At 40.6% G+C, this 22,140-nt stretch overlaps 1 protein-coding gene across 1 annotated transcript in view; it reads right to left on the bottom strand.

The window, feature by feature from the left end:
* Window positions 1-22,140, bottom strand: part of LOC122728689 (collagen alpha-4(VI) chain-like) — a 105,896-nt gene that overhangs the window by 54,274 nt on the left and 29,482 nt on the right. The window contains 9 exon segments of the mRNA XM_043967491.1: window positions 8,875-8,928; window positions 9,056-9,095; window positions 12,107-12,138; window positions 12,700-12,771; window positions 15,363-15,416; window positions 17,233-17,325; window positions 17,457-17,602; window positions 19,102-19,180; window positions 20,809-21,143. Of these exon segments, the coding sequence (XP_043823426.1) occupies window positions 8,875-8,928; window positions 9,056-9,095; window positions 12,107-12,138; window positions 12,700-12,771; window positions 15,363-15,416; window positions 17,233-17,325; window positions 17,457-17,602; window positions 19,102-19,180; window positions 20,809-21,143 (905 nt within the window).

The raw sequence follows: 22,140 nt of genomic DNA, 5'->3' as shown, positions 1-22,140 counted from the left end.
TATTCTTCCTCCAAAGCTGATGGGTAGTGAGAGCTACAGCTGGCAAAGAGAAGAAAAATGCATCTTGGATCCATTCCTGCTATTGGCAAATGACTGTGACATGAAGCAAACTGCTCCTCAGGCAGACAGCATCCTTTAAAACATGTGACCCTATGAGGATTATTGTCTATTTCATTCTCCCCATGGCTGAACAGGACCAGTCTGGAAAATCTTCTATCATCCTCCCTCTCAGATTCTTAGCTTAAACTGTAGCTTCAGCCTTGCTCAATTAGAGAACTGGTAAACTTTATAATTAACCGCAGAGACTGTAAAGTCCTTTCATACTCATAGTTCCTTGGCTTCCTCAATCCCCATCTCCTCTTTATTACAGTCACCCCCTGGTGTGTCCTATCTTAGAACTAAGCATCATTTGAAATAACTCCATCTTCAAGACTTTAAATTCTGAAATTCCTCTCTCTTATTTCAGCTTCCTACTCTTCCATATCTTACACTTTATTACTCATTCCCAAATCTGTTTCTTTGCCCTCCTTGTGACCCCCCTAAAAGTCTCTTATTCTTCCAGTCTATAAAGCCTATTTTGATCTTCACATCTTGACCTAGCCCTATGGTTAGACATATTAATAGTCCCCTCTTCTCCATCCTTGGAATCTCTTGCCTTCTTCCATCATTCCCATATTGCTAACCCTCAGTAATTTCTGTCACCCATCTCTTCCAAGTCTACTCCCACGTGGCCAAATGCTACCAGAGGAAATCATGAAATTGTACTGACCAGATCCACTTCAGATTACCATTGTCAATTGGGTCCTCACTTCTGTATGTCAATAACCTAATTCATTTCCTATTGACTTAGCACAGATTACTAAAATGGGCTTTTTCAAACCTTTTTCATCTCTCCTAAATCCCTCAATACTATACTATCTCTTCTCACTCTTAATTACTCACCTCACCCCCATACTTTATAAGAAAAACCACAGTATGTTCATTGCAAATAAACTCAATTCCCCTCCTATATTCCTCTAAACTTATCAGCATACTCACCTTTTTCTTCTACTTCTTTCAGACTCAGAGAAGGCAAGATTATCCCCCTTTCCCAGTTTACACCTTCTACCTATACCTTTGAGTCCATTCCCTTCTGAATCACCCAAAACTTTGGCTCATCAACAATATCTTATGTACTTTCAATATTCTCCTCACTTCCCTACCCCTTGGTCTAGAAATTATTTTCAAATCTCCCTTGTCCTATAAAATCTTTCCCTTGACCCTAACACTGCCCCAAGCCTACTTTTTATTGCCAGGTTTCTAAAAATATTAATATACATTCCATGTGTAATGATTGGAATGATGCCACCTGCTGGAGACTTACTGTAGAAGAGCTCCGCCCATGGAAGGTCTTTGAGGGCAAGACCATGTGTCTTTTCTTCAGCATCGGGAAGTGCTGGGTGGGAGGAAGAAGGGGGGGAACCTGGTGCTCTGACTCTCGCTTTTTCCTGGGGACTCTGGAGGAGAGCGGAGCTAGAAATGTGCTCTCCCTTTAATAGATAGATGAATGTAGGCCTTTCTCTCTCTCTTTACCAAATTCTTATTCTCCTTAATAAATGCTTAAAAGTCTAACTCTTGCTAAAGTTATAATTATTGGCGACCACTCATTATATATTTTAGACAGACTAGCTAGAATTTTAGCCTTTAACACATGCCTCTACATCATCTAGACCAGGGATCATGTACTACATACATATGTATATGTTTATATATGTGGGCATATGTATATATAAATACATATTGGTATGCACATATAAATATATATTTTAGAGGGCAGATAGTGGCACAGTAGATAAAGTACCAGGCCTATAGTCAGGAAGATTTGTCTTCATGAGTTCCAATCCAGCCTCAGACATTAATAGTATGTGACCCTGGGCAAGTCACTCAGTTTCCTCATCTGTAAATGAGATGGAGAAGGAAATGGCAAACCACTCCATACCTGTTTTTTAGGAAGCTTACTTTACCACCTTAGCAGAAGATGAATTTGAGAGAGGAGACTTTTGAAGAAGGGAGACCAGTTAGGCTATTTCTGTGTGAACAGAAAGAAGGAGGAAACTGGGAGAGTTGTTGTCAATAGAACTAAGAAGTGGCAAACTGATTGCACAAGGAACGTTAGGGAAATTACAAAGCTAGATATGACACCAGGATTTTAAGAACCTGGGTGACTGGAAGGATATATCCATGACAGCAATGGGGAATGTTTGAAAAGAGGTGGGTTAGGGAGAGAGGGAGAAGAAAATGTGATGATATCTTCAGGACAGCTCACAATCCATCTTTGCCTCATCCTGGAACTCACTCTTGTTAGGTATTTTTTCAGTCATACCTGATTCTTCACGACCCTATTTGGGCTTTTTTTTGTCAGAGATACCGGAGTGGTTGTCATTTTCCTTCACCTGCTCATTTTATAGATGAGGAAACTGAGGCAAACAGGGTGAAGCAACTTGCCCAAGGTCTCACAGCTAATAAGTGTCTGAGGCCAGATTTAAAATCAGGAAGAAGATTCTTCCTGACTCCGAGCCCAGCACTCTATCCACTGTGATACTTAGCTGCCCTGAGACTTATTCTAGCTCACCCAAAATGAAAAGGGGAGGAAGCCAGGCTCTTATTCAGAAGTCATTTCCCCCAAGCAAAGAGCCTGACCTCTGAGGGTGGCTGCCAAAGCCACAGGGTAATATGGTGGGGGGACATGGATTGAGGGCAGAATTTTCCCAATGGTTCTTGTATAGTTCTGGCTATGGGTGCCTAAGAGTCCTAAGGGGCCAAACCCTAAGGGATCAAGCCCACTTAGAAGTTTGGTGATTAGAAGCCTGAACAGCAGAGAGAGGAAGCAGAGTGGAGAAGGCTGGGGATAAGCATCAGTGGAGGGCAAGCCCATCTGTCTATAATGGCTGTGTAGAACACAACGTATCTTCCTCCACTCTCCATGCCTGATCACACACCCCAAAGCCCTCCATTTTAAGGCCATGGTGACCTAGAGGGCCCAGCCCCAACTTTGGAGTCTGCTTACTAAAGGAGCTAGTGGATATATAAGATAGAATCTAAGCTCCTTGAGAGCAGGGATTCTTTTCATTTTTATCTTTGAATACCCAGAACTTATCACAGTGCCTGGCACATAGTAGATGCTTATTAAATACTTTGCTGTTGGTTGCTCAATTGATCTATCCACTCCTTAATCCATTTTAGTCTGTTTTCTGATCCCCACCATTTTGATGAAACTGATTTTTTTTTTATCTTCTTGCTAAATTCACTGGTTTTTGCTGAATCTTCCCCCTCCTTAGTCCTCCCTGGCAATCATATGACATCGTTAGCCACACCCTTCTTCCTGTTTTTTCTTTTCCCCACTTGCTTCTGTGACATTTTATTCCATGGTTCTTTTTCAGTATATTTCAGCATATACCTCTTTCAACCACTTAAAGGTGAGTGTCCTTTAAAGCCCTATTTTAGCCCTCTTCTTTTCTCTCTCTGTACCCTCCCTTAGAAATTTTATCTACTTTCATTATTTAAATTACCATCTCTATGCACAGGGCTACCACATCTATGACTCAATGGAATACCGCCTTAGTGTTCCCATCTTCTATTTCCAGGATGGTAACAATTCAATTCAGCAATTCAACATTTATTATCTGTTATGTCCAAGGCACCAAGGATACAAAGAGAGATACCACATAAGTTCAACAAGTTTATAATCTAATGGAGGAAGGACAAGTACACTCTATGAGACAAATGCAAAGGAGAGTTCTGGTCAGAATGTTACAAGAAATTTGAAAGGGCAGAGATCATTTTCATGGGAGGGGGATAGAGAAGAGTAAGGAAACCTTGTAATAAGTGGCTTATGAACTGAACTTTGAAGGAAGAAAGAAATAGCAATAGACAAGAGCTTTAGAGAAGAGGACATTGGGATGGCATGAACAAAAGCACAGACATGGGAGAAGGCAGCGTGGGCAGAAAATAGTTTACTCGGCCTGGAAAATAGAATAGGTGGAATGGAGTAATATAACATCAAGCTGGATATATGTGTCTGGAGTCAGATAATAAGAGGATCTTGAATTCTGGGATCAGGACTAAATAATTTCTTTGGTGGGCAGCATGAATGGAGGAGGTGTTGTGAGTAAAGAAGGGCTTCTCCAGCAGCCCTGTGAGTAGTGTAGTGACCAGTACCATTGGCAGCGGTACTCAGGAAGCTGAGAATTGGGGGCTCTTTTAATACAGAGCCAGAAGAAAGGACCAAACTAATCAATGAGATCAGAGGCATCTGTCTGCCTTTGTGACAGTGGTGGGGCGGACTGACTTGAAGATCAGGATATGTTCCCAGCCTTGGCAAATTTAGTCTTCATCTTTAGGCAGTTTTCCGAAAGAGAGAGTAAAATTCAAGTGAGCATCCAGAATGTGAGAAAGAAAAGAGTGAATGAATGAATGAATGAACTAATTAATGAATGAAAAACATCTGTTAGATGCTCACCATGTGCTAACCACTGGCTATACAAATAGAAAAGCAAGATTTTCCCTGTTCTCAAGAAGCTCACATTCCATAGGAGGAGAAAGCATAGGAAGAACATCTAGTAAGTACACTGAGCTTTTTCTTATGTCCACTGAAAAAAATTTTTGGCAAGGCAATTGGGGGTAAGTGACTTGCCCAGGGGTCACAGAGCTAGTAAGTGGCTAAGGCTGGATTTGAACTCAGGTCCTCCTGACTCCATGGCCATGCTCTATCCACTGTGCCCTCTTCTAAGATTTGGTAGCATCAGTTCAGAGTCACAGAACAAATTCAAAAGCTGTAGGTGTTGACTACCATCACCTAACTATTCACATCATAGAGTTCCATTGCCACCAGATTTAATAGCCCTACACTTGCTAGAATCCACTATAGCATCAATTAAAGGGAGTAGACGCAGGCATTGTTCTCCCTTTGTCTGGTGCGAATTACCTTTTATGACACAATTTCACAGCTTTATAATATGTCAGGTGCAAATTGCTTTTGTTATAGGACTTTGGTAAGGGGCTTCCCTCACATAGGCAATTCTTTCATGGAAGTAAGGCAGAATTCCTACTGGTCTAGGGGGTATTCTGGTCATGAAACTATGCAACTATAGACATGCTGGGACTGTGAGAGGGAAGATGCTTGTTGGCAACTTCTGGTGAAGAATTCAGCTAACCAACAGTTAAGCTAGGAGTATTGATGATGTCTTTCCAAAGGGCCTAAGAGAGAATTTAAATGGTTGTTTGTGTGGCATTCTCACACTTAAGATTTGGCCACCTTGGTTCATAATGACCACATGACTAAATGAACAAGATGGATGACAGGAAGAAAGAGAGGGATGAGGGGCTGAAAGACTATTATGTACCCCAGATAAAGCAGCAGAATTATGAACTCATGTAGCTGAGAATCTATTATAGAGACTATGGCTCCCCAAATGAGGTAACCGTACTAGGTTCACAATAGCCGTGCTTTTACGTGGCTCTCTTAACCACTGAGCACAGAAATACCTCGAATATAGCTAGAGACTGTATGAGAAATGTCTGATGAAGGTCAAGAATTCTGAGAGTGCTCAGGAAAAGACCAGTCAGAATCTTCAGCCTTGCCAGGGGTGTCCATGCAAGGTTCACTAGTTACAATGCTTCTAATGCTAAGGACCGGTCACCCTGCCTGGTGATACAATTAAAAAGCACGTGAAGGCTTTATCTCTCACAGCCCTGCGAGCTTTATTGTTCCCAATTTACAGATAAAGAAACTGAGGCAAACAGAGGTTAAAGGATTAACCTAATGTCACACAGCTAGGTCTGAGTCAGAATCTGAACCCAAGTCTTTCTGACTCCCAGTCCAGCTCTGTAGCCAGTGGAATATATAAGTATCATCATCCCCATTTATTATTTGTTTTCAAATTGTTCTGTTTTTGCTTCTTGATTTTATAATAAGTTATTTCCCTTATGACAAAGACAAATAAAATGTCTAGCTATGAAAAAAAAAGCACGTAGAAGGCATGAGACCCATAGTGACAGGGAAGTAAGTCCTAGAGGAATGACCAAAGTCTTTTCTCATGAGAGAATAGTTTTCCTTGGAACCAGAGGTAATAAGATGGGCACAATGTCTTATTGCTTCTAGGGTCTCAGAAACTATATCACCCAAAGTATATTGGTGAAGAGGTATGTGTTGTTCCATATTAATAGCATTTTGGACACATGGTTATAGCATAAGGGAAATCTTTGAAAGAAGACTAATTTGGCAGGAAAAATATTCCAGTGATATGTCAGAAGGATCGCTCAAGCCAGATAAATTTGGCAGTGATCCAGTGGCCTCTACATGACTCTGAGAGCACATCTGCTGCTTTTAGTACAAAATTTGGGTCAATATACTCTCCCTGGCACTGGCCCAGAGAACTTCAATCCTACTTAAGACTTTACTACAAATGAGGGAAGCTGGGTGTCCACAATGGCGTATAGCCCTGGATTCAAGAGGATCTCAGTTCAAATCCAGCCTCAGACACTTGACACTATTAATAGCTGTGTGACCCTGGGCAAGTCATTTAACCCTCATTGCCCTGCCCCTCCCCAAAAAAGGATTTTATTACAATGAATAGAGTCTAGAGTCTAAGTAATTCAGGGAGAAGAGGGTGAAAAGAAAAATACAATAGCTTGCTTGATTTCAAGTCTCTGATCCAGATGGGTAGTAGCAAAAAAAATCAAAATACATGAATGAGAAACCTCCCCTCCAGGCATTCGTGGTGGCCGTTAGCACTACCAGTCCTTCAAGAGAGAATAGGAAGACACATAGTTATTACATGATGATTTTGAGTTTTGAATATAGAAGGACTGATATATGCAGTACATGGTTATTTCTGTGTGAAATATGCTAGAGAAGGTTGCTAATGAACAAAAGACAGATCTTAGCAGCCAAGTGGGCTCACCCTTCCACACAGGCCAACAGATAGAGGAAGAACCACACCTTTCCTGGCAAACTAGTTCTTACTAGGGATGGGTCAGGAAGCCAAATAACACACCCTTCCCAGGAAAGGTAGAGGAAGGAAAAGAATGTTAGCATGTTGGTAAAGAAAAAAAAGTCACCAGCACCAGGGTCATCACTGTCATGAAGCTAGGACTAACAGACTTTTTCAGCACTTGGTCCTGTGGACAGTACCAAACAGTGTGCTACTACTGCATTATATCATGCTGTCTTTGTGGTGGCATTTGGAGGCAGCAGTACCAGATATTTGAAGAGGAAAGAAATGTTATCAGAGCCAGTAAAATTATAGACTGGTCAATCTTTGTGCTTTAAAATTTGGTTTGCAAAAAGAATAAAAATAAGACTCAGATGAGTTTCCAGGATGGTTTTGTGTCTCTTCCCCTTGTGATAACCCTCTGGGAATCAGTTAAAGGGGTGTGTGTGTGTGTGTGTGTGTGTGTGTGTGTTTTCCTTCCTCAGTGTCTAATAGTCTAATATCTTATGAGAGTACTTGATACCATGCCCATGAAACAAGGGGTCAGTGTTAGAGTAAGGATTCTGTCTGTGATGAGAAAGCTTTTAAGAGAGAGGTTCAGCTACATTTCTAATATGGTGCTAGTTCCTGTCTCTGTTTTATTAGCCTAAGGATATGTTTGGGAGCACAAACATATGATCATACTGGCATATTGGTATGATTACTTGGGAAGTGGTATGATAGATGGCTTGGACAGAGAAATGGACAATTAGGCAGCTGTTACAATTCTTTATGTGACAAGAGATGGTGAACTGATAGAGAAGTTGTAAGAAAAGTGAAAAGGAAGTCCAGCTATAGGAGATGTTAACAACATAGAAATGTTAGGGTTTGGAAACTGAGCTCTTCCCTCTAAAATATGTACCTCTGCTTCACTTTTCCATTTCTGATGATGGCATCCTCATCTTCCCAGCTGTCCAACTTTGTATCTCAGAGCCATCTTTGGCTCTTTCCCCAAATTATTCACTAAGTTCTGCAGAATCAAAGAATCTCAGGATTTAAAAGGAACTACTGCCCTCCCATGCCTGAACTGGAATCCTCATTACAATATCCCAAACAAGAGATCATCTGGCCTCTAAGAACTATCAAGGTATGAAGCTTTCTATCTGCCATTTCCACTTTTGGACACCTGTAACTATTGGGAAAAGACAAATTTTCTGCTTCCTGCAGCTCCCACAAATTACTTATATTGCCTTTGGAAACAAGTGGAAAAGGATAATTCTTCTTCCATATGACAACTTTTTGTGTATTTGACAACAGCCATCATGGATAGTCTACCTATGCAAAATCTTTTGCCACCATTCACTCCTTTAAACCTAGTTCCTTCAATCAAGTAGCTATGTGCTAGGTGAGATACTAAGTTCTGGGAATACAAAGAAAGGTCATCTACCTCTCTCCTCTTAAAGCAGTTACATCCTAATGGGGAAGAAAACATACAAGTGAATATTTAGAGGATAATACAGGGTAGATGGCCTTCATTTCTTAACAGTTAGGTTCAGCTCTCCTAACTGGTCTTCCACCTTGAATCTATCCCTATGGCCACACATCTAGTATGTGTCAGAGGTTGGGCTGTTATTGTATGGGAAGTCACCCAAGACTGCAGAGTAGGGAAATGATATGATGATGATCAGAGAGGCACAGGAGGATTAGGTGATTTTCCTGAAGCCATCATCTTCAAAGCTGGGATCAGAACTCTAGCTTCCAATCAATATCATTAAGATCTTTAACTCAGCCCTGCCCCAGGATCTAAGGTTATTCTGTTCATTTCATACCCACCAAATGCAACTGGTCACATTTAACAAAGGCAGAGTACATTTTTTCTCAAGACAAGTTCACCATCTTAAAGCAACATTATATCATCCTTTACCTGAATTCCAGCATTTCCTTTTTCTCCAGGCATTCCAGAACTGCCACGTTCACCCTAGATTTGGGGGGAGGAGAAGATGGGAGATAGGAAAAGCAAAATAAAGGCATGGAACTAGCTTTATTCTGTGAGTTCTACCAGTGAGTCTTTTCCATTCCTTCAATAATTGGAAACATTCTTATACCTGTTCTCCTGTAAACCCATCCATTCCGCTGTCACCCATGCTGCCCTGTGGTGAGGAGAAACCAGTCAGGATGTCAGCACAACTGTACCAAGACAAAATCAAGCATGTTCAAAGAAGACCACTTGGCAGGGTGGGTGGGGTTCTGGTAATGGACATGGACCTTCTGGACTTTTTAAGATTTGGTAGAGGTTACTTTCTCCATCTTATGCAAACCAATGCTTTTAAGAATGAATATTGTCTCCACCAAAAAAAAAAAAGAGTGAATATTGTCAAAGTTAGGAAAAGAGCAAAATAATAACAAGAAGTAGCCAATATTTGGGCAATTTTAGGGGATGTTTTAAAATTTGATTGAAAAGTAACAGCTCGTTCTTAGGTGGTTGTCATAACAATAAATTTCACAAAATAACAACTAGAACTTAACTGACTGCTTGAATACCAAGGGCTCTCTTCCTTTGCCAAATGATTTCTTTTTGTTACTTTTTCTTCCCATCCCTATGTGCTAATCTTCCTAACACATGCTCAGGAAATCAGCTGAATAAGACTTGGAGGATAAACAATCACAGGGAGAGAGCTTTGATGTGTGCAGAGGAGTGCACCTTCTTCGCCCTCTTTAGGTTTTTTTTTTTAATAAAAGGAAAAATCCTCAGGAAGTGGTGCGTGGTGCCTTGGGGACAGACAAGTTGGCCAAAGCACACAGAGAGAGTGGAATGCAAGACTTGAGTCAGGGAAATGAACTGAAGAAGAGTCTGCAGTAGGCCAGCGATACTCAGCCAGCAGCCCAGATCTCCTCCAAGCGGTCCCTGCTTCCTGGCTAGCAGGTCAGTGTAATCACTAGTGGTCTATATGGGTGAAAGTGCCCATTTTTCAGAACACACAAAGACACAGTAATTGCAACTGGTCCCTCATCAGGAGAACATTCACTCTTATTTAACAGCCATTATAGTGGTCTCTCTTTACCAGTAGAATAAGTTTCAAATTAATTCTTGGTCACATCAATTCTTCAATGGTCTTGCCTCTGGAACTCTAAGGGGATTTCCAACCTTGTAGAAGTAGTAGCAATAGTAATAGTAATATGAGAAGAATGAAACGATGGTGACCATGATGATGCCTGTATAACACTGGACATAAAATTTGTTCATACAAATTTAAAGATAATACTTTCAAAAGATGTTGAATTATCGAAGATACAATCTCTAAACTACATAGAAAGAAAAGTTTTTAAAACATAGATATCTAGTGGACATTTTTAAAATGTGGGTAAATGTTAAGACATATGTCATTCCTGTCCTCTTGTCTACCACTGATATGTCCCAATGAAAAGTTCAGTGAGTCTATAGGAAATGAGTTTACATCTCAAGACTCTCATTTAATTACATTTTCCCATTCAAACACCATTTCCATATTTGCCCAACAGTCTGCATAACATTAAATGTACATGAATGAAAGAAGAATAGTAACTTGTCCTTGGATCCTTTCTTAGGATCCCATCAAAAAAAGATGAGAATAATGAGATAACGGTAATCATAGCAACAGTGATAACAAGTCCCAATTACCCCTTAAAGGCTTGCACACTTCCTCACAACCACCCTATGAGGTAGGGGCTTCAGGCATTGTAAACGGAATATGGCTGAAGCACTGGTTTAGGATAAGAATTCAGTAGAATCCACCACTTTCTCCCTTCTCCTGGCTTAGCCAATGCCTTGGGAACATTCTCTCTCTCTCTCTCTGTGCTCTTCCCGTAAGGTGTGATATTGTCTCACTCCATAAGGAAGCCATTAACTTTTGTTTTGTAAAGTCTTCAGAGAAACTCTTGGCATTCACTACTGTCAATGTGGTACATGCTGTTAGGCAGATGACTGAGACAAAATGGCCTAGTAGATAGGAAGCTGGCCTTGGAGATGGGAAGACGTAGGTTTAATTCCTCACCCTGATACTTAGTGACTGTGATTTTGAACAAGTCACTAAGGTTTCAATGTTCTGGGCAAACTTCTAAGACTATGAATCGCAGAGAAGGTGCTGACCTGCAATGGTAGATGGAATTCCCCTCACCTGGGGTTTCCTATACCAATGAAATTGCAGGTCGGCTTCCTATCACCTATGCTAAGATTTAGATCCTTTTGGCTGGACTCTTGGTTTTTTTTGTTTTGTTTTGTTTTTTTGTTTTTTAGTGAGACAATTGGGGTTAAGTGACTTGCCCAGGGTCACACAGCTAGTAAGTCTTTAGTGTTTGAGGCTGAATTTGAACTCAGGTCCTCCTGACTCCAGGGCTGGTGCTCTATCCACTGCGCCACCTAGCTGGCCCTTGGCTGGACTCTTACTGACAATTTAGCTTTTCTGATAAATGTCTCTTCTACCATCATCTTCATCAACATCACCATCGTCGTCGCCACAAATATTCGAGTGCCCACTGTGTTAGAAAGCCATAGTTACCCAATATATTTGTCACTCATCTAAAGTAGAGATTTTTAGGACGATAGTTAATCTACTTATCACACAGAATGAGTTCATCAATCAGCTCTTACATACCTGTGGTAAGTTCAGGCTTCCTGTCCAACTTTATCTAGCCCCCACCAGGATTATGGATATGATCACATGTCACACACGATGACATCAGCCCCTTCTGTTTCTGGATTAGCAGGTAAGCATGGCTATTCTCAGATTTGCCAACACATACCCCACTACCCTGGATCCAACAACTAACTCTACCAGTTCTCTCAAAGCCAACCCCCATCTCACCATCCTACCGATCAGGCTCTCAAGAAACCTTGAGTTCAAGCCCACACTTGACAAGACCATCATGGGGATGATTTAATCAAAGTTGGAAACATTCAGAATTCTATCATACACCATTGTCTTCGACAATGTGTACACGATTCACCAAATACTCATTTATTAGCCCTGAATGCTGAACCTGCAACATCAATAACATTTTCTTTTGCTTTTCCATTAATTTTGTAACCTTTCACTATTGAAGCAAAGCAAAAGAGACAAGATTTCCTATTGTATTACTAAACAAAAATTAATTTCCATTTTAGAAAGAGAATAAAGTACCTACCTTTTCTCCTATAAAACCCTCGTGATCCCTGAATTTTAGAGAGAAAAAAAATCTGTTAAAATGAGATGTAAAAATAAACCATGCTAGGCTCATTAAACATTTGTGTTCTTTATAATGAGGAAAGACAAATGTAATATCAAAAGTTGAAACTTCTCCCCCAGAGAAATTGACATGCTAGGGATATTTGACCATTGAAGAGAGGTTTCTTTTCAATACACAGCAAGTTAAGGCAGGAAGAAGTCATAAGTAGATGATAAACAACTGGACTCCTCCAGAAAAGAAGGAGTTATTACCTAAGGCTGTGTTAGGGTAGTAGTGGGGGAGGGGAAGAGGTGGGGAGAAGCCAGAAAAATCTACAGGTAATATCTATGACATTGACCTGCCCCCTATAATGACATTGATTGCCCGGCCTCACAGTGTAGACACTCCAAAAGAGATTCAAAGAGAGGATTTTAGCTGACTAAGAGCTAGCCCCAAAGAGTCATGTCCTGAACCACTTCAGGGGTTAAGAGTCACACAGAACTGCGGAAATGACGGCAAAACAAGAGAAGGACAATGACTCACACTCCTTCCCTTGGGGAATGCTCACCTTAAGCCCTCTTACACCTGGACATCCTCCATCACCACGACTTCCAGGCAGGCCAATAAGGCCTCTTTCCCCCTGTGGAATAAAAATACTTCAGGCTGTGTCTGCACAGCTGAGGAAAACCAATTATTCCTCTCCCACCACACTCCAGCTCCAAACTCCAAACACTCTCTGGCCCCCAGTGCCTGGAAAGGCACTTCATCCCCACCTTCACATCTCAGCTAAAGTCCTACCTTCTACAGGCTGTCTTTCCTGGTCACCCTTAATGCTTGTGCTTTCTCTCTAAGCTTACCCAGTACTCACCCTGTCTACAGCTTATTGTCCCTAGTTATGTGCATGTCTCTCCCCATTAAACTGTGAGTTCACTCCTCAAGGGCAGGGGCTGATTTGTTCTTGTTTGGATATTTGTTTGGGTTTTTTTCTCTTTCTTTGTATCCCCAGTGCTTAGCATAGTGGTTGGCACATAGTTGGTGCCTAATAAAAGCAAGTTGATTGACAGCAGGCAAGAAAATCAGGAATATTAGAGCTGGAAATGAGCATAGAAATCCTCTAATCCAGTCATCTTATTTTACAGGTGAGGAAACTGAGGCCCAGGGATGCAGGACAAGAACCCAGGGCTCTTGGTTTGAAATCAAGTTCTTTTTTCCAACTATATCATCCTGTCTCTACAGCTGAGCTATAACTGATTCATTCATTAATTTGACAAATAAGATGATAAGATGTGAAGAGGTTAGTCCCATTTGCTTCAGCATTCTTAATTATCCCACCAGACGTCCTATGGGACAGCTTGGTTCATTACTAGGGAACTAGTCATCATGGAAGGAAGGAGGGAGAGAGGAAGGAAGGAAAAGATACAAAAAGAGAAAACAAGAAAGAAAGAGAGAACAAAGAAAGAAAAAGAGAGAAGGAAGGAAGGAAAGAAGGAAGGAGAGAGAGAAAGAAAAGAAATGGGATCTACATATTGACCAATTTGTGGTAAAATTATGGGATATACTGAGTGAATTATTCATGAATATAAAAAATGAAGCAGTGATGATCTTTTAAAAACCAACATGACTTCATCAGGAATAGACCATGACAGAGTAAGCCCATCTGCTTTGTTTTGGGAGGGATTTGACTGAGACTAAGTTAGGGAAATGCTGTGGACAAAGTTTACCTCCATTTTAGCAAAGCATTTGATAAAGTCCACTCATGCTGTTTACATGGACAAGATACAGAGATGTGGGCCAGTTGACCTTGTAGTTAGGTGCATTAGAATTACTTGAATGGTGAGACCAAAGAATAGTCATTAATAGTTCAGTGCCAATTTGGAAGCCAATCTTAGTGCTTCCCAGGAATCCATTCTTGGTTTTGTGCTGGTTAGTATTTTTGTTAAAGATCTGGATTAAAATACAAATGACATCATCATCAATTTTATGTATTGCACAAAGCTAGAAGGGAACACTTTCACTTTGGATTATATGAGGCATAAGGTAAAAAGCAGTTCATCAAAAATATTTGAGGATTCTTCACCATACCAGTGAAATCCTTTGAGACCAAAACAAAGTAAACTGCAAACTCAATTGCACTATGATGTTCAGCCAAAAAAAAAGAGACTATGAAATCTTAAGCTTCATTTAAAAAACGTGGAAATAGGAAAGTGATAGTCCCATGATACTCTGCCTCAGCCAGACCATATCTGGAGTATTAGAATGAGCTCTGGGTACCACATTAGAAGGAAAATTCATTCATAAGCAGGAGAATATCCACAGGAGGGCCATAAGGATCTATTGAAGGAACAGAATATTTAGCCCAAAGTAGAGAATACTCAGGAGCAGCATGATAACTGCCTTCAAGAATCTGAAGGGCTATAGTTAGACTTGTTCTAAAAGGAAACAGATTAAGGCAGCTAGGTGTTGTAGTAGATAAAGCACCAGCCCTGGATTCAGGAGGACCCGAGTTCAAATCTGGCCTCAGACACTTGACACTTACTAGCTGTGTGACCTTGGGCAAGTCGCTTAACCCTCATTGCCCGCAAAAAAAAAAAAAAGGAAACAGAACAGCTCAATGTAAGCAAAAATGGCCCAACGATTAACAACATCCAAAAATGGCATGGGCTGCCTCAGGGAGGGAATGGGTTTCCCTCATTAATGGTTTTTAAGTGATAGATAGGTGACTGCTTTGGAGGTATTTTGTAGAGAAAATTATCATCTAATTCCATTCTCCCATTCTGTTCAGGTACTGATTGGGCTACAGAGACTCTGAGGTCCCTTACTACTGTGACAGTATATGTGATTCTGGGAGTATTCTGTTTTTGTTCTCTTAAAGGTTTTTAAGCCCTCATTATCTAATTTATAGAGACTCCACCTCAACATTATCATCTTCCAGCTACCTGCACCACAACTTGACACATTACTTACCATGGACTCACTATAAAAGATCATGCCATAATAACCCAGTCTTATTGTACATAGATCTCTCTTTGCATCAGTCTACCTGATATGGAAACTTATGATAATTTGCACTTTTAAAATTTTTTTGATAATTTACACTTTTTATCAACACAATAAAACTCATTTGAAAAGTGTAGTTAAGAACATTGGAATGACATTGGTTCAGTGAGGTAAGTAGCTGTTGGACCATTTTCAACATTGTTCTTCAAAATCAAATTAAGATTTATTACTTACAGGTCCACCTTCATCACCAGGATAGCCAGGCATCCCATTAAGACCTGTCTCTCCCTAAAAACAAAATACAATTTAATTCTTAAAGTAAAATTCATTTATCATTGTTCCTCCCCTCTGTTGTTCATTCAAATTGATGAAGCTATTGCTGGTTCCCTGAATGACATAATAAATACACTTTCCTAGATTAGAGTTGATCATAGACCCTTGAATGCTTCTTTCCTCTATAGAAACAAATTTAAATCTATTCTTATCCTTCCTCAACTTGTATAATAATTTTGTCATTGTAAAAAACTATCCTTCACTTTGTTAGAGTAAAGGTTTAGAGAAAAAATCCTAACCTGAAGATAGATGCCCATTTTAATAACCCTAATCATAATGAAGCATCCTTAAACTAACTCTTTCTCATCCCAGGAAATGGAAGGGTATTTTTTCTATATGTCTCAGATGTTCAGTTCTGTTTGATCCTTTGCCCCACTTGCTATATGGCTTCATTCCTTTCATACATAGTATTACCACTGAAAGAAACAGTTTTGAATGCTAACTTGTAGTCAGAGGGAAAAAAACCTTCAAAATGACCAGTGAGCCAACATTTATGTTATAAACATGTAAATGGAAAGAACAAAAAAAGGAAACTGAACACTATGTAATGATAATGACCAATCTTGGCCCTGAAGGAGAAAATGAGAAACTATACATCTCTCCCTTTTTGCAGAAATGAAGGATTATGGGCATGAGGTACCTCACATATTGTGAAACTTAATGGATATGTTGGGTTATTCTGCTGAATAGCTCTTTTCTCTCTTTTTAAAAATAACTGTTGCAAGGGACGGCTCTGGTGATAGGTAAGAAGATGGGTAGGTTTGAGTGGAAAAAGTCTTTTGGGGGGAATGAAAATGAAGGTGATCTAAAAACCAAAGATATCAACAAAAAAACATTTTGAAAAAAATTTAAATCAAGTTAAAAATGACCAGTGAGCAATTTTCTGTTCCTGATGTCAGATATGGATAAGTTCATTGAACTTCCTGAACATGCCTTTCTTTGTCTTTGTTTAAATGTCTGTGGCCTGGCAAGAAAACATCTTTAGTGATTCCCAGGCTTGATTCTCTACCCTTGAGATGTTGGTTATAGATAACTAAATGAGAAAATCTAGTTCTAAAGCAGAGTTATTTTTCAAAAAAATAATTACACATGACCAATCTTGATGGCAGATGGGAAATAATGAAGTCTATACTTCCTAATGATATAAAGACATCAGACTATGGGTGTAATATGCTGCAAGCACCATCATATGTAGTCCCTGTCAGTTACCTTTGTTTAACTGTTTTCCTTTGTTATAAAAGAGAATTCTATCTGAGGGCTCAGGAAAGCTGGAAAGTAACCATAGAGCAAAAAGCTAAAAATATCAATAAAACATTTTTTTAAATGTTCAATTCTGAAAAAGTCATTCTATTGTTAAGATTTGTTGAGAATACACAAAGATTAACTGAAGGAGCTGTGGAAGTCTAAAAGAACCCTAGGGAAAAGTCTTCCCCAATGAGTAAGAATAAAAAGATGATACAGAACCAAAGGGTTCATCTTAGATTCTGATACTGATCCAGAATTAAGCATCAGCCATAATAATTAGGTCCCATTCACTATGGGAACCAGATGGCCAGTTTTAAAGCCAATTCTGATGAACCCATTGCCTTCCATTGGACCACACAGCCTCCTGCCACCAAGAGCTGTAACTGAAGCAGAATTTATGCTGTCACCTCAATACCCCCCATAAGTTTAGACTTATGGCCTGGTCCTATACTCTACTTCAAAAATAGGACCAAAGTCAGAATAGAAATGTTTCTTATAGATAGAAAACATTTATAAAGCCTCTCACCTTCCTCCCACGACTTCCTTGTTCCCCTGAGTTACCAGACTCCCCCCAAATTTTGCAATTGACCTTACAGCATTCTCTTTCTACAACTGTGTCCTAGAAAACAGAATCCACACACACACAAAAAGAAATTTTAATTTTGTCGTTTGGTATCAAGTTTTAAAAGAAAAAAAAACTTGAAGATTAGATTTTTAAAAAAATTAATGTGAATGTCTAAAACAACTCACAAGTTGCCTCAACAAAAGGCTTGGAAGAGCTCTCTTTGTGATACTCAGAGGTTCTTTATAACCAATCCCTCGGCCAAATTCAATTTCCTGGAGTTCGTCTAACTTCTGCCCACTTTGCAAGCCGACTAATACAAGCGCATGGAGACCTTCAGAGGAAAAGGATCAAACAAACATATTTACATTGGAGGCTTTTGAATATTTTGTCTTTGTCCCAGACCTGTAGATACAAGAAATCTTCTGGACCCCCAAAATGCCGATCTGCCTGTCCTATACCTCCCAGCTCTTTGGGAGTTCTTAGCATTAGTGGACTAGAGAACTGGACACTTGGATCTGAAAGGAACTTTAGATGGCCTGGGGTTCTACTTCATCATTTCACAAGAAGCCTAGAGAAGGCAAATGAAGTTCCCAGAAATACACAGGCTCTAAGTAGATGAAGTAAACTCAGGAAAGAACTGGGTTCAAATCCTGTCTCTGATCATCAGTAGCAGTGACCTTAGACAGGGCTGTACAGTGAAAAGATGGCTGAACTGAGATGAGAGTCACAGGACCTGAGTTTGAATCTGGACCCCTGCCACTTAATACTTGTTTGATGCGGGGCAAATGATTTAACCTCCCTGGGCTGGAGTCTCTTCATCTGTAAAATAAGAAGGTGGAGCTAATGGGTCTCTAAGGTCCCTTCTACCTCTACCTCTGTGGTCTTCTAAGCCTCAGTTTCCTCACCTATAAAATGAGGATAATAATACCCTGAAGAACCTATCTCATGTGGTTGTTATGACAGTGAGACGAGATGGTGGACATAAAAGGCTTTGCAAACTGTAGAAATGTCAGTCAATAACATTATCCAATGTAACGATACTCATGGGCAGCTTACATGGAACTTTGAGTTGGCAGAGCACTCTATATATGGCATCCCATTTGAGTTTCACAATGACCCTGGAAGGTAGGTGCTGTTATTATCCCCATTTGGCAGATGAAGAAACTGAGATACAGAGAGGCTAAGTGATTTGCCCAGAGTCACACAGCTATCAAGTATCTGAGGTGGTACTCAGAGCTCGGTCTTCCCAACCTCACGTCCAAGTGAGTCACTCTGATGCCATGTATTAATCCAAAATGCCTCTGTTTTAGTTGGTTCTGATCTGGTTTTGCTCTCAGCATGATTTCTTGTAGGCCCAGTGTGCATAGGTTCATGGAAGTCTGACCATCCATCACCCCACACATGCTCATTTGTCAACTTGTCTGTGCACTAGCCGCAAACACAGTCACAAAGGACTGTTTGTATGGGAAGCTTTAAGGCCAAAGGAGACAGGATGGGGCGGTCTGGAAATCAAAAAGCAGGTAATACCTACAATAAGAGGGAGAATTATATATCGTGTTACCAAGCTTGAAGAGCTTTTGACAATGTCTCATTGGAGCCCCACAACAACCTGGAAAGGTACAGGTCTTATTGGTCCCATTTTCCAAATAAGGCAACTGAGACTCAAAAAGGTTGAATGACCTTCCTATTGTCACACAGCTAGTAAACATCAAAAGTTGTATTTTAATCCTGCTCTTCTTGGACCCCAAGACCAGCTCTCTATTCATTACAGAATACTGCACAATGACACTGTAATGTTAACACTGCACCCTTGTAGTCATCTCACCATACCTTTGAGACGAAGGAACTCTGAGGCTTCTTTTAGTCTTTCCAAATCATCATCCGGTCCATCCGTAAACACTAAGAGAACCTGTTATTTTTAAAAAAGTGCTGAGTGGACACATCTGTCAAAAGTGTGATGCTAGAATGATAGCACCCCCACTTCCACCATGTTTTGTCTCAGGCCCATTGGTTTGGAGTGTTATATGCCTTCACTTGGGGAATGGCTAAACAAACTATAGTATACTAATTTAATGGAATACTGCTGTGTTATAAGAAATGAAGAAACTGTTTCCGAGAGACTTGTATGAGCTGATCAAGAGTGAAGTGAGCAGAAACAGAACTATTCATACCATAACCTCAGAGCTGTACCAACAAACAATTCTGAAAGATTTAAGAACTCTGATCAATGAAATGATCAACCGTGATTGCAGAGGACTGAAAGAACAGTGCGCACCTCTTTACAAAGAAATGATGACCTAAGATGTGGAATGAGAAATGTATTTGTGGACAGAGCTAATGTGGAATTTGTTTTGCTTAATTCCTACAATTATGTCAAACAAGGGTTCTGTGTTTTTTTTCTTTCCTTCTTTCTTTTTCTTTCTGATTTTACTGAGTGGGGGAAATGGGAGGGATAAAAAGATAAATGCTTGATAATGGGAAAAAATTATTTTTAAAAAAGAATAGGGGGCAGCTAGGTGGCACAGTGGATAGAGCACTGGCCCTGGAGTCAGGAGTACCTGAGTTCAAATCCGGCCTCAGACACTTAACACTTACTAGCTGTGTGACCCTGGGCAAGTCACTTACCCCCAATTGCCTCACTAAAAAAAAAAAAAAAAGAATAGGGGGCAGCTAAGTGGCACAATGGATAAAGCACTGGCCCTGGATTTAGGAGGACCTGAGTTCAAATCTGACCTCAGACACTTGACACTTACTAGCTCTGGGACCCTGGGCAAGTCACTTAACCCTCACTGCCCTGCAAAAAAAAAAAGTATAAAAGAGAAAAAAGAGTACATTATACTAGCCCTCGAATTTTCACTGCTATGGGAGATCCTAGACAAGAGCTGTGAATGAATAGACATAGATGGGTCACAATCTACATCACTGGAGGGAACACCCATATTGATGAGATCATAGACCCACTGCAGTATTTGCACTTGGTAAATACATAAGCACTAACCCAGAACATAGGAGCCCTCCATAAAGAACAATGGCCCTTCTAAAGTCATCCAACTTATACTGAGCAGGAATCTGTGCACTGGGAGAATCCAGATAAAGATGAGTCTTCTTATCAATTCTTATTCAAGAACGTGACATGAAATTTCCAACAATGGAGAAAATTGGAAATAGACGTTTTTATTTTTATGCCAGAATTGTGATTTCATTGTTATAGTAAGGAATGCCCAATGAGGACACACCCATCCTCAATAGAGAGAGAGGTCCAGCTCTGCAAGTTATAGTCTTAGTGGTTGCAAAGCCTCGGCAGGTTAAGTAACTTGTCCAACATCACAAAGTCAGGATGTGTCAGAGGCAGGCTTGAAGCCAAGTCTTGACTCATAGGCCAGCCTTCTGTCCACTACACTCTACCACCTCTAAAAACAGGCATTAAATATGGGAAATTCACCCTCTACATAGAAAAATGTTTATGGAGGACTGTGAGAATAAAACTCCAGGTATCCTCATGTGGTCTGAGATTAAGTTCAAAATGGCAGCTCCTACCTTCACTTTAGCAGAGGCCAAGTTGAGAGCCTTCTCCCCAAGTGCCTGCACAAAAGCCACATTCATATAGTTGTTTGCCAAGTCATGTTGTTCAAAGAACTTCTGGATGATCCCTTCATTGTAGTTCTCAAAACCCGAGTCGAACCGAGACCGGCCATCCGGAGCAGGGATGTGGTAGCGTAGCCTCGTGTTGAGTGGAGTGCTGGCCACGCAGCTGATGTTGGACAGAAGGGTCAGTCTCTGCATCAGGTTCGGCAGCAGTTGCTGCAGGCTCTGTTGCACCAGCCTTACTGAATTAGAAGTGTCAAGTCCTACCGAGATATCGATGTTACATTCTGCACAAGGATGAGGACAAACAAAAACTGAAATCAACCAAGCCGGGAACAATTTTGCAATTTCTTTTTTTCTTTTCTTTTTTTTTTTTTTTTTGCTGGGCAATTGGGGTTAAGTGACTTGCCCAGGGTCACACAGCTAGTAAGTGTTAAGTGTCTGAGGCCGTAATTGAACTTAGGTCCTCCTGAATCCAGGGCTGGCACTCTATCCACTGTGCCACCTAGCTGCCCCAATTTTGCAATTTCTGAAACTGCTCCCAAGCTTACCTCACATTAGAACCAGCCATGACTCAGGACCATAATTGCAGAGGACTCTGACAAACCTTGTCAGAGATCATTTGCATTTCTTTGTATCCCAAAGGTCTGGCACATAGTAGGTGCTTAATATATGATTGTTGGCCTACTGACTGTTAACTGGTCACTGTATGCTCTGCCTGTTCCACTCTATCTGTCCTTTCATTCACCCAACAAACATGTAAGTGTCTACTCTACACTGGGCAGACCTGAAAAGTTAAGTGACTGACCTTGTATATAAGGAGCTTTCAGGGAAGTAGAGATAGAGGGCACAGTGGTGTTAACCCAGAAGCCAAGATCAAGTGACAGAAGAGCCACCACTAGAGACATCACTCACCACCAGCTAATGGATGCACAAGACTCAATAGAAAGGACCCAGGGCCCTCCTTGCCTGTTGAATGGCAGACTGGGGCAGATTACCTCTACTTACAACCTCCCCCTCCAAAAACAATGCATAGGCTTCCACCTGTGACTTTATTGATGTAGGAAACTCCCTCTACCATTGGAGATCAGTCCCTTCTCTGTACTTCATGGGCATTCAGAAGTTAAGTGACTTGTCCAGGGTCACAATATGGGTTAGAGACAAGGCTTAAACCTCTGTCTTCTGGGCTCTAAGGCTACCATACAACAAAATGGACCAAGGGGAAACTCATAAAAGGACAAAAATGACTATCAGATTTCTGGAAATGTTGATTTTTCCTGGTAG

This window comes from Dromiciops gliroides, chromosome 5 (assembly GCF_019393635.1).
Source record: "Dromiciops gliroides isolate mDroGli1 chromosome 5, mDroGli1.pri, whole genome shotgun sequence".
NCBI lineage: Eukaryota > Metazoa > Chordata > Mammalia > Microbiotheria > Microbiotheriidae > Dromiciops > Dromiciops gliroides.
The sequence above is the reverse complement of the archived record's forward strand: the minus strand, read 5'-3'. Positions and strand labels throughout refer to the sequence as shown.